The sequence below is a fragment of the Erinaceus europaeus genome, chromosome 16 (genome assembly GCF_950295315.1).
Source record: "Erinaceus europaeus chromosome 16, mEriEur2.1, whole genome shotgun sequence".
NCBI classification, from domain to species: domain Eukaryota; kingdom Metazoa; phylum Chordata; class Mammalia; order Eulipotyphla; family Erinaceidae; genus Erinaceus; species Erinaceus europaeus.
In genome coordinates, this window is record NC_080177.1 from 71781869 (window position 1) to 71793468 (window position 11600).

At 45.9% G+C, this 11600-nt stretch overlaps 1 protein-coding gene across 1 annotated transcript; it reads right to left on the reverse strand.

The window, feature by feature from the left end:
* Nucleotides 1-290: 290 nt before the first annotated feature.
* PNP (purine nucleoside phosphorylase) lies at nucleotides 291-11273 on the reverse strand. The gene is made up of 6 exons (XM_007537961.3): nucleotides 11126-11273; nucleotides 7082-7251; nucleotides 3915-4018; nucleotides 2925-3100; nucleotides 2621-2814; nucleotides 291-928 (listed from the first exon to the last, which is right to left on the reverse strand). The coding sequence occupies exons 1-6, from the start codon at nucleotides 11134-11136 to the stop codon at nucleotides 711-713; spliced, it is 873 nt and encodes a 290-aa protein (XP_007538023.1). The 5' UTR covers nucleotides 11137-11273; the 3' UTR covers nucleotides 291-710.
* Between the last annotated feature and the right edge of the window lie 327 nt (nucleotides 11274-11600).

Here is an 11600-nt window from a genome sequence, read left to right on the forward strand (position 1 = left end):
ATAAGACACCTGCAGACCTGCTTCACCGCCTGTGAAGCGACTCCCCTGCAGGTGGGGAGCCGGGGGCTGGAACCGGGATCCTTAAGCCAGTCTTTGCACTTCGCACCATGTGCACTTAACCCACCATGCTACCTCCTGCCCCCATCTCATCATAGTTCTTAGCTACTATTCCATGAAGTGATTAAAGCACACAAGATGTGTAATTTCAGCTTTCATGCCAGCTTTTGCCCGTGACCCAGATTTATTCCAACTTGCGCAAAAAAAAAAAAAAAAAAAAAAACAGAAAGAAATCATCTCATCTTGCTTTTTATTCTTAATATGTGATAACATTAAAGTTCATGAGGTATTGGGATAGTCCTTGTGTGGTCTCCAGTGTTTTTGGGGAGACAGAACTGAGCCCCCAGGAATGTGAGAGAATCAACTCAAAAAACTATTAATAGTAGGTACTGTGCCAAGTTCAGCTCAGGATACCTACAAATGTGTGTAGGGCTTGGGCTCTGGTTCTTGGGGAAGAACAGAGGTGGAAAGTTTTGAGAAGACAGTTTCTCAAGAGAGGACTAGGCACCATTTGAGTCAGGTGGCTGAAATGAGGAAGATGGAGGATGGGAGATCTGCCTCTTCCTTCTGCTCTTCCCCAAGGGCAGCAGGCAGCAGGCAGCAGTCACTCGGATCTCATAAGGGAGACAGAAGCAAGAGCATTCCAGGCCTGGTTAGCTGGCACTTCCGCCCTGTGGAATGTTCTCCATAAGAATGGAGATAAACTCTTCTAGCTTCTGTGCAGCTTGTTTCCCAGCCTCTAGCACCTCTTCGTGGTTGGCCTTCTCTATAGAGTCATAATCCATGATGACCTTATTAGTGATGAGAGAGAACCCGAAGACTCGAAGTCCACAGTGCCTTGCCACGATCACTTCTGGAACCGTACTCATGCCTTGATGGGAAGAAAGAAGAAAACCGACTGTTAGGATGGGAAATAGCACAGCAGTATATACAACATACATTTAGGCCTGAGCAGTGGAGGTTCCAGGTTCAATCCCTGGCACCACCATAAGCCAGAGCTGAGCAGTGCCCTTGTTAAAAACAAACAGACAAACAAAAAAAAACCAAACACAAATAAATAAAAGGGAGCTGGGCAGTGGCATACCCAGTTAAGTGCACAAGTACAAGGAACTGTGCATGGATCTGGGTTCAAGTGCCAGGCTCCCTACCTGCAGGGGCAATGCTTCACAAGCGGCAAAGCAGGCCTGTAGATGTCTTTCTCTCTCCCTAATCAGCTCTGGTTTATGGTGATGCAGGGGACTGAACCTGGGACTTTGAAGCCTCAGGCATAAGAATCTCTTTGCAAAACCATTATGCTATCTCCCCCACCCTTAAGAATTATTTTGTCAGGTGGGGGAGACAGCATAATGGTTATGCAAACACTCTCATGCCTGAGGCTCCTAAGTCCCAGGTTCAATCCCCCACACCACCATAAGCAGAGCTGAGAAGTGCTCTGGTGTCTCTCTCTGCATCTCTCTTCTTCTTCTAGCGTTTGCCCTTCTTCCGTAGCTAGTCAGCAGCGTCAGGTTGAGCCTGATGTAAAGTTTCGAGACCTCCTTTGAATCTGGAGAGGTAGCAGTCGTTGACTATGTGGGTCATAGTCTGTCTGGAGCCACAGGGGCAGTTCGGGTCGTCTCTGGCTCCCCAGCGATGGAACCTAGCGGCGCACCGGCCATGGCCTATTCGATAGCGATGGAGGAGGGCCCAGTCATAACGTGCTAGGTCAAAGCCGGGTTGACGCTTGTAGGGGTCTGTGATGAGGTGTTTGTTCTTTACCTCAGCTGACTGCCAACTCTGTTTCCAAGAGACTGGAACAGAGAAGTTCAGTGTAGGCGTAGGGGACCAGATTGGGTGACGAGACGTCAAGTGTTGGACAGGGTGGGCGAAGATATCCGCGTAGATTGGCAGGTCCGGTCGAGCGTAGACGTGGGAAATGAACTTAGATGATGCCGCATCCCGACGAATATCTGGCGGGGCGATGTTGCTAAGAACTGGCAGCCATGGAACCGGGGTGGAACGGATGGTTCCAGAAATTATCCTCATGGAGGAATATAATTTGGAATCGACCAAGTGGACATGGGGGCTACGGAACCATACTGGGGCACAGTATTCTGCAGTGGAATAGCATAATGCCAGAGATGATGATCTTAGTGTGGAAGCGCTCGCACCCCATGAGGAGCTGGCCAGTCTTGCAATGATGTGATTCCTCGCGCCCACCTTTGCTGCAGTTTTTATGAGATGTTTGTGAAATGACAGAGTGCAATCGAGAGTAATGCCAAGATAGACTGGCTGGGCTTCATCTCTCTCAAAAACAAAATAAATAAAAATATATATTTTTTAAAATAATTATTTTGCCTATACATAAAAGCAAGTGTTTCACATGAGACAGAGAAAGATTGAAAGAAAGAAATCAGACCACCACTCCAGTACATGCAGAACTGGGGATCAAACCAGGAAACTTAGCATACAAATGCGATGCTCTACCAATTGAGCCATCTCCCTCAGTCACTAGAGTTAACACTTCATCTTGCTCTACAGTCTTTTACTCCTTCCCAACTCCTTCCCCCTTCAGTGCCCTTCTCACCAACAGCATCTGCTCCCAGCTGCTTCAAGAGGCGAGACTCTGCCACAGTCTCAAAGTTGGGACCTGCCAGCATCACATAGGTGCCTTCCTGGAGTTCTCGGTGCTGATTCTCCATTTGTTTCCAGGTGCTGTGAGCCAAAAGCCTTATGTCTCGGTCATAGGCATCAGACATAGCAGGGAAACGGACTCCAAACCTAGGGCACCAGTGGATTATTTCAGGGGAATGGAATACAACAACTTCTCTCTAGTTCCCAGATGTGCCTTAAACCCAGCCCATGTTTAAACAAGGGAGCAAATTTGTTACCTTTCTTCATTGGGTCCTCTGAGGGGGTTCTGACCACAGAAACCAGGGAGGTTAATGTGATCACGAATCAGCATGATATCTCCAACCTCGAACTTGGGGTTAAGTCCTCCAGCGGCATTGGTGACGACTAGAATGTTCACACCGAGAAGGCAGAAAACCCTCACTGGAAATGTCACCTTAAAAGCAAAAGATCCAGAACAAGTCTTTAACATTTCATCACTCCAGCAAGACAGCTCACCTGGAAGCAGGTCTGGTTTGCCATGTGCCCAACCCAGGCAGGAGTCCTGGTCCCCACAGTATTGGGGACCATGGTATTTCTTTTTATTTTATTTATTTATTCATTCATTAATTTATTTAAAGAATTTGTTTATTAATTCATGAGAAACGTAGGCAGAGAGAGAGAAAGAACCAGACACCACTCTGGCACATGTGCGGCCGGGGATTGAACTCGGGACTTCATGGTGCTTTATCCACTGCACCACCTCCCAGACCACGATATTTCTTTTTATTATTACTACTTTTTTTGCCAGCAGTGTTATCACTGTGGCTTCACACTTGCACAATTCTACTAATCCTGGCAGACTTTTGTTTATTAGTTTGTTTGTTTGTTTTAGAAAGTGATAGAGGCAGAGAGAGAGAGAGAGAAAGAGAGAGAGGAGAGACACCACGGCACTGTTCCATGACTCACTAAGCTTCCCCTGTGCAGGTGCTCCTGTGTGGTGGTAAGGTGCTCAAGCCCCACGTTCTGATGCATGATAGAGTATGGGGTGGGCTTTCCAGGTGACCTACCTCCCAGTCCTCTTTCCCTCTATTTGAAAAGTCAGACCAAAAAACTTTCACCAGTCTCCCCACGAAGATATGCATAACATATATCACAAAGGAAAAGAGGGAACCAGAAATCTACCTTACCCAGGTAGCTAGGTAACAAAATTAGATCATTAATGTTCTCCCTCTCCTTCCAGATGTAACCAGGTTTATGTCCCAATTTACCTTCGAGAGAGGGTAGCCTTCGTACATGTGGAACCTGCCCTGCATCATCACACAGGCCCTGCCACTCAGGAACCCAAACACCAGTCTACCGGCATGACCTGGGACTGTGCACAGAAAAGGAAAGGGAAATGAAAGGGACGATGCTTTTGTACAACCAGAAAACAGTTACTAACGTCAGCTCATTGTGTCAACATGTGAGGGTCCAGTTAAGCAAACAAAGCAAACATTGTGTCTGCTTCCAGGAAGATTTCCATCCCTCACTGCATTGAAGGAAGAAGGTTCAGTGCTGTGGTCTTTTTCATTCTCTCTCTATGCCTCTCTGTCTCTAAAACAAATAAATAAATAAATTTAAAAAGAAGTACAAAAGCACATCCTGAGATCTGAGCTTAGGGAGTAAAGTTTCAGAGTTGTGACCTCTCTCTCTGTCTCTATCCAAAAAAATAAACAAGTTTACAAAAAAAAAAAAAAAAAGTGAAGTACATCCTGATATTAGAGCTTGGGAAGTAAGGGTTTTCAAAGGAAATGAACATTAAAGTAAAGAAGAAAAGGCTTTTAAAGTAAATCTCAAAAGGATGAGAAAATCATACAACATGAGAATGAAAATGATTAAAAACCAGAGTAAGTGGGTAATAATGAATATAGTGAGTAGGGTGGGGGTAGACAGCATAATGGTTCTGCAAACAGACTCTCATGCCTGAGGCTCCAAAATCCCAGGTTCAATCCCCCCACACACACACCACCATAAACTGGAGCTGATTAGTGCTCTGGTAAAAAAAAAAAAAAAAACCCACTGAGTATAGCAATTATAGATTCTCTTTCTTCTTTCTATTTAAATATTTTATTTATTTTATTTTTGAGAGAGATGCAGAGAGAGAGAGAGAGAGAGAGAAACACCAGAGCACTGCTCAGCTCTGGTTTATGGTGGTGCAGGAGACTGAACCTAGGACTTTGGAGCCTCAGGCATGAGAGTCTGTTTGCAGAACCATTATGCTGTCTCTGCCACCTGATCTTTTTCTTTTTTTTAAGGTGCATAAGCTTATTTATGATCCACACTAAACTAGACGCTTCCTCACTCCTGTAAGAATGTTCAAGTACATTCTAGTTTCCTTGAAAAAGGTAAAAACAGGGTCCAGTCGGTGGTGCACCTGGTTAAGCGCTCACATTACAGTGCGAAGGACCCAGCTTCAAGGCCCTGGTCCCCACCTGCAGGAGGAAAGCTTCAGGAGTGGTGAAGCAGGGCTGCAGGTGTCTCTCTGGCTCTCTCCCTATCTCCCCTGTCCTCTCAGTTTCTCTCTGTCTCTAATAAGTAAATAAATAATAAATAAAATTTAAAAAAGGGTAAATACAGGGAAATGGGGTTGCAGTTGGATTCATACACATCTCCTCCACTATGACCCAGAAAATAGTCCTGAGAACTTCACATGGGGAAGGGGAGGGGCAGGCATGGGAGTGCAAAGATAACTCCCTACAGACATAATAACTTATTATTGCCCTTTCTCTTATCTGTCATTTCTCCCCTAATGGTATGTCCAAACAATCCTTACGAAGATGGCTTGTCTGAAAAAGGAACCAAAACCAGTTCGAGCCCCTAGCTCCCCACCCTGCAGGTGAAGCAGTGAAGCAGGTCTGTAGGTGTCTGTCTTTCCCTCCCTCTATCTTCCCCTCCCCTCTCCATTTCTTCCTGTCCTATCCAAAACATTGAAAAATGGCCACAGAAGCAGTGGATTCGTAGCACAAGCACCAAGCCCCAGAAATAAAACCTTGGAGGCAAAAAAATTTAAAAAGGCCGATAAAGTTTTCTAAAAATTAATTCACTTATCAGTGGGTGCAGTGCCTTTTCACTAGAGAGGAGGAGCAGGTGGTAGAGCCAGTGTCACAATTATCTCCCCTAGGAAACTGGCTTCCTCCCTCTCTCATTTAATATTTTCTTCTCTAACTTGAAACAGTCTCCCTACTCTCAGCCTTGCTCTCAAGGGCTTGAAAAATATCTGTGAAAAAAAGTCTGAGCCCTCTAGGGAAAAAAAGAGGAAGGAACATGGACATAAAAAATATTAATAGATCTAGAGAAAGTAGAACCTCAGAAGTTAATAAGTAAACCCAATAAACAGTTCTATCCTTTCCTTGACTTTATTTCACTTGGCCCTTTCTAAAGAAGGGGGAAAATAACTATTTCTTTGTTTATTTAAATATTTAAGAGAGGGGTCACTTGGTCTGAATCCAATGCTTTGTCCACTGCACCACCTCCCAGACCACCATTTGGTCCTTTCTAAAGAAGTGGGGGAAATACCTAGTTCTTTGTTTATTTAAATATTTAAGAGAGGGGGAGAACCAGAGCATTGCTCTGGAATATGTGCTGCAAAGATCAGACTCAGGACCTCATGCTTGAAGGTCCAACAACCCACCTACTGGGCCATCTCCCAGCCACTCTTGTGGTTCTTTAAGGCTCAGGGCTCATCCGCTGCTATTAAGATGATAACTATCCGCTGATCTCTCAGAACTCTAAGTTGCGAGGTGACACCTATCACTTTCCCTTTGTAGAGGGTCAATGTGAATCAGGATTTGTATGTTCTAAATGTGTACTTGTTCACAGTATAGGCACCAAGCCCCAGTGATAACTCTGAAAGCAAAAAAAAAAAAAGAAGAAAACAGTGTACTTGTCTGCCACTGTGTACCTTATCCTAGGAGGAGAGCTTGAGTTGGAGCAGTTGGGAATGGCAGGAAGATACAAGATGAGGAGGCTCTGACTTCCCCAGGAGGGTTAGAGGCATTGTGGTTCTGTGTATGTGTGTTTCCTTCCCTCAGCTAAGCTGCAGATGGGGGTTGGGGGGAAGGGTGTGTGAATGCATGGTAATTACAGACCATGCAGGAAAGAGTATGTGGGGAAGATGTTGTAGAGCTTTATGAAACTGAGTCATTAAAGCATAGGAAATTTGTCGTCACATAGTGCCATTGACACATGCCCATTATGACATTTCTAACTGGGGGAATTTCCTTGCAAAGTCATCCTGATCCCTAGGTTCTGTCCCCTTCCTACAGCTGTCTGTAGTTAAATGCTGTAGATAACCAGGTCCAGGCCTGAAAGCATCAAAGTCCTGCTACAATGCCCACAACATTCCCCATTTCCAACCTCTCCCCTTCCAGCAGCTCCATCCCCAAACCTGTAGTACCTGTACTCCGGGGAAAGTGTGGTATGTCACTATAGTCAAACACCTGGGCCTGGGTTAACTTGTTAATCAGCCCTCCTAGCCCAGAACCGCAGATCACTGCCACTTGAGGTCGGTGGCTGGTGTGGGACAGAAGCCAGTTTGCAGTCTCTTCGTAATCTTCATATGTGACTCTGTGAAGGAAGGAAGATCAAGGTGAGTTTCGCTCTCATTCCAAGGGCATCAGTGACTCGTGACCTTCAGTGCAAGAAAACTGGCAGATCTAACAAAGTGGGAGGAGACAGAGTGCAGCTGATCAAAGAGCTGCCTTGGAAGGGAGGCTCCTTTTTTAGACTAATTCTTTCTGAATGAGGCCTGATTAAAAAAAAAAGTTTGACGTAAAAAACTCCCTCCTCATTCCAATGTCTGACAAAAGTTAATGACTCTCATATTTCCTCCAGCACCACCACCCACTCCAGTTTTGCCACTCCTGGCATGTTTACATCTGCATATCTCAGAGTGAAAGAGAAAAGGACCACAAAGCAGTACAAATAAGGAGATAAAATGGAGTCAAAGCAATTAAAATAGACCATGAAAATGCATAAAGGAAGTGAGGAATCTGCTCACAATTGCAATTTTAATAACCATTGAGAAACTAAACAACTTCTTGCTTGAGTCACCCTAGATACTAATTAAACAATTAAACGAGTCTATTAAATAAATCTATAAACTTCACTGGAAGTCCTAGGCTTACAGTTGAATAGTATGCTACTTTGCCATGCGTGTGATCCAGGTTTGAATCCAGTCTCCTCCGTGGCACTGGAGGAAATTTTCTGCTATGATTTCTTTCCCTCTCTTTCTGCCTCTTTGTGTCAATCTCTCTGTCTATCTGAAAAAGTCATCCTGGACTGATGAAGCATCAGTGATGACAAGAAAAAAAAAACTAATAATAAAAAATAAATAAAAACAGGCCAGGTGGTGGTTGAGTGCATAGATTATCATTTGCAAGGACCCAGGTTCAACCCAGGTTCTTTCTGAATGGTGAAACAGTTATTCTCTGTACTCTCACTCTCCTACCCCTCTCTCAGACTAGTACTAAAAGGTCCTTTCTTCTTTCCTTCTTTTCTTTTTTTCCTTCTTTCTCTCTTCCTTTAATAAAACAAAATGCAACACAAGCATTTCTAATAGAGTCCAATGTACCATTAAAAAAAAGTTTACTAGTGATTTAATAGTGTTTTATAAGATTATAAAGTGGATACACACCAGAGGACCTGTTGTCAGTGGCTAGAGCAGAATGTATGCATCTGTGACAGCAGCTCACTTAAGAGGCTCCAGAATTTACATTTTTATGAAACTGCCTCAGGTAATTCTGACTCCAAAACCAGGGTTAGAAATGTCTTGTCTGACTCTATCATCAGTGTGCAAGGCTTGGTGTTTTTTCCCTCCAGGGCTATCACTGGGACTTGGTGCCTGCACCATGAATCCACTGCTCCTGGAGACTATTTTTACCATTTTGTTGCCCTTGTTATTGTTATTACTGTTGTTGTTCTTATTGCTGTTGTTGGATAGGACAGAGAGAAGTCAAGAGAGGATGGGAAGACAGAGAGGGGGAGAGAAAGATAGACACCTGTAGGCCTGCTTCACCACCTGTGAAGTGACCCCCCTGCAGGCGGGGAGTGGGGGTGTTGCCAGGATTGTTATGGTCCTTGCACTTTGTGCCATGTGCGCTTAACCCACTGTGCTACCGCCTGGCCCCCTCAGAGCTTGGTTTTGTAATGTTTTGTTTCTGTTTTTGTTCGCCCCCCCCCCCAGCAAATTTTTATACGGTGTCATTTAATTCGGGAGAGAAACAAACAAACAAACAAAACAAACACACACTTTTGTCACAGTTTGCCTATTCTTGTAGATGTGTGTTTTGCTTTTTGTTTGGTTTTATTTCCCTTCTTCTACCCTGCTCCCTTCTCTTTTCTTTGTTTCTGTGCCTCTGCCCCTTTGGAAATGGTAACAGTTAATTTGAATGTTGCTAAAAAGAAAAAAGAAAGAAAAGAAATGTCTTGTCTAAAGGGAAGCAAAGCTCAACCTGGGTTCTAGTCCCCATCATCTGTGTAGACAAGAAGCCATTGTGTTCACATTCTCTCCTGGGCATAAAAAGAACATGGACCTGGTTGGGTGTATATGTTACAATGTCCAAGGACCTGGGTTTGAGCCCCCAGTCCCCTCCTACAGGGGGAAAGCTTTGTAAGTGGTGAAGCACTGTTACAGGTATCTCTCTGTCTCTCCCTCTGTCACCCCTTATCCTCTTGTTTTCTAGCTGTCTATTCAATAAATACATAGATATAATAAAAAGAAGAAGAAAGGAACATCTATCTTAAAGACTCAATTTGAAACGGAATTAGAAACTTCCAGGGGCAGGGAAAATAGCATAATGGCTATGCAAAATGCCTTTCATGCCTAAAGCACCAAAGGTCTCAAATTCAATCCCCAGCACCAGCATAAGGCAGAGCAGAGCAGTGCTCTGGCAAAAATAAATAAGCAAATAAACAAAACCCAATATATTAGCGGCTGGTCGGCCGCACACCCGGTTGAGAGCACACATTACCAGGAAACTTCCTAATGAAAGGTTGGGGAAAGCAGCACAGTGGTTTATGCAACAGACTTCTCTGCCTGAGGCACCTGCACCACCATAAACCAGAGCTGAGCAGTGCTCCAGCAAAAGCAAAAAGTGAGGAAAAGAAATGAAGCTTGCTAATGAACTCCAAGATTCCTCCTGAGATCTAAGATTACACACTTAGAGAACCCATACAACCTCAAGAATCAACCTAGAATTTTTCTCAGAATTACAGTCCAATTCTGTCATAGCACTTGAAAAGAATAGACACTGAAGGGAAATAACCAAGTTGTGGAACTGAAGTGTGACAGAACTGGACACAAGACTCCAAAGGAAAATCTTGACTTCAGAAGCAGATCCTTTGAAGCCATATGTCTACACACTGAACTGTCCTCAAGGAAGTAGTTGGGAAAGGGAAAAGCGCTGGGGGCAATAGAGCTGGGGCCACAGGATGGGAGAGAGAAGCAATTGCCGAAGGTTAATCAAGTAACATCCCCAAGAGACAAAGGAAATGAAAGCGGCATGAACCCCTTAGTTATTTCACATATCTAACCACAACTTATAGGACTTCCTCTGTGGCCATCAACCCCAAGAACTCCTAGGCACACCCCCCACTTAGTCCCTGGTTTTTGTTTTTCTAGTTTTTTTTTTTTTGGGGGGGGGGCGGGGGGCACCAAATCGCTCCTCAGGCATATGCAGGGCAGTGGGTCTTAAGTTCGGACTTCACAAATTCAGGTCCTGTGCTCTGCCATTGAGTGATCTCCCCAGCAACTCTGGCATCCAAAAAGAAAACCAACCCATAGGGATCCTCTAAAGGTACAAACTGCACACGGGTATCGGGTGTGGTTCCCAGAAACAACGCACAGACAGGAGAGGGGATTCCTAAAGTGTGAGATGAGAGGTGTGGGTGGGTGGGGTCTGCTAATTCCGACAATGAATAAGAATTTCCTTCAGGGAAACTCCACCTCCCAACTTGGGCTTGCTGTGGAGGGAAGGAAAGGTGTTGGCGAGGGATGTCGATATCCTCTTCTCAGAAGGAAGAATGCTACACGCGGGAACCAGAAGTTCCGCGCGGTTTTACCGAGAACCTAGAATCGGAACCCGCGATGAGCGAGCACATGGGGTGTGGGTGGGGGGCAGGGGCGGGTTAGATTTCACTTTGCAACCAACGTGCCTCCAGACACGCGCGGGCTCCTTTTAGGAGACTCGGCGAAACTAACCTGTAGTCTGGCTCCGGGTGCCAGGGGCACCACCCAGCTGGGTTCCCGCGCGCGCCCTGCCAAGCGCCAGCCTCGCCTCTGACACCAGGCTCCATGCCAGGCCTATCTGCATCTCCAAGGCACTAGGTCCCTTCTCCCAGCCCCCTCGGGGCACACAGTCACGAGTTTCCAGGTTTCTGCGACAGCCATTTCCTTTCCCCTGGGCCCTCCCGCGCTCCCCAGGCCTGCAGCCCGCCTCACCCGCTCTCCATGGTGCGCCAACGCCCTCTGGGTGGGTGTCCTTCTGCGTCGCGATCTGTCCCCGGTGCACTGAGCTGCCCTCGCCCGGCCAAGCCCGCACAGTAAGCACACTGTTGGCCCCGCTGGCTTTTATCCTCAGCCCGGGAGTTGACAGCCAATGGCAGGCGAGCACTCAGGCCAGCCCCATCTCCATGGTGACATACCCAACCTCAATGGCCCGGGGCTGACCTGTAAACCTAACCAAAGTTCTCTGGACCTTTTCTGATGCCCCAGCCTCTCAGCTCCCCAGACCCCTCCTCCCTGGTGGCGGAGGAGAGGAGGGAACCCAGTAGTTCGCAGCTGCTACCATTTGAGGCCGCTGGGTCTGCCAGGGTTGCGCGCAAAGAAGCTTGAGCGGGAAGAGAGCTAGAAGCGTGAGCAGAGCCCCGAATCATCTAAACAGCCCCGTTCTGGATGTATCTCAAAATGTGAGACA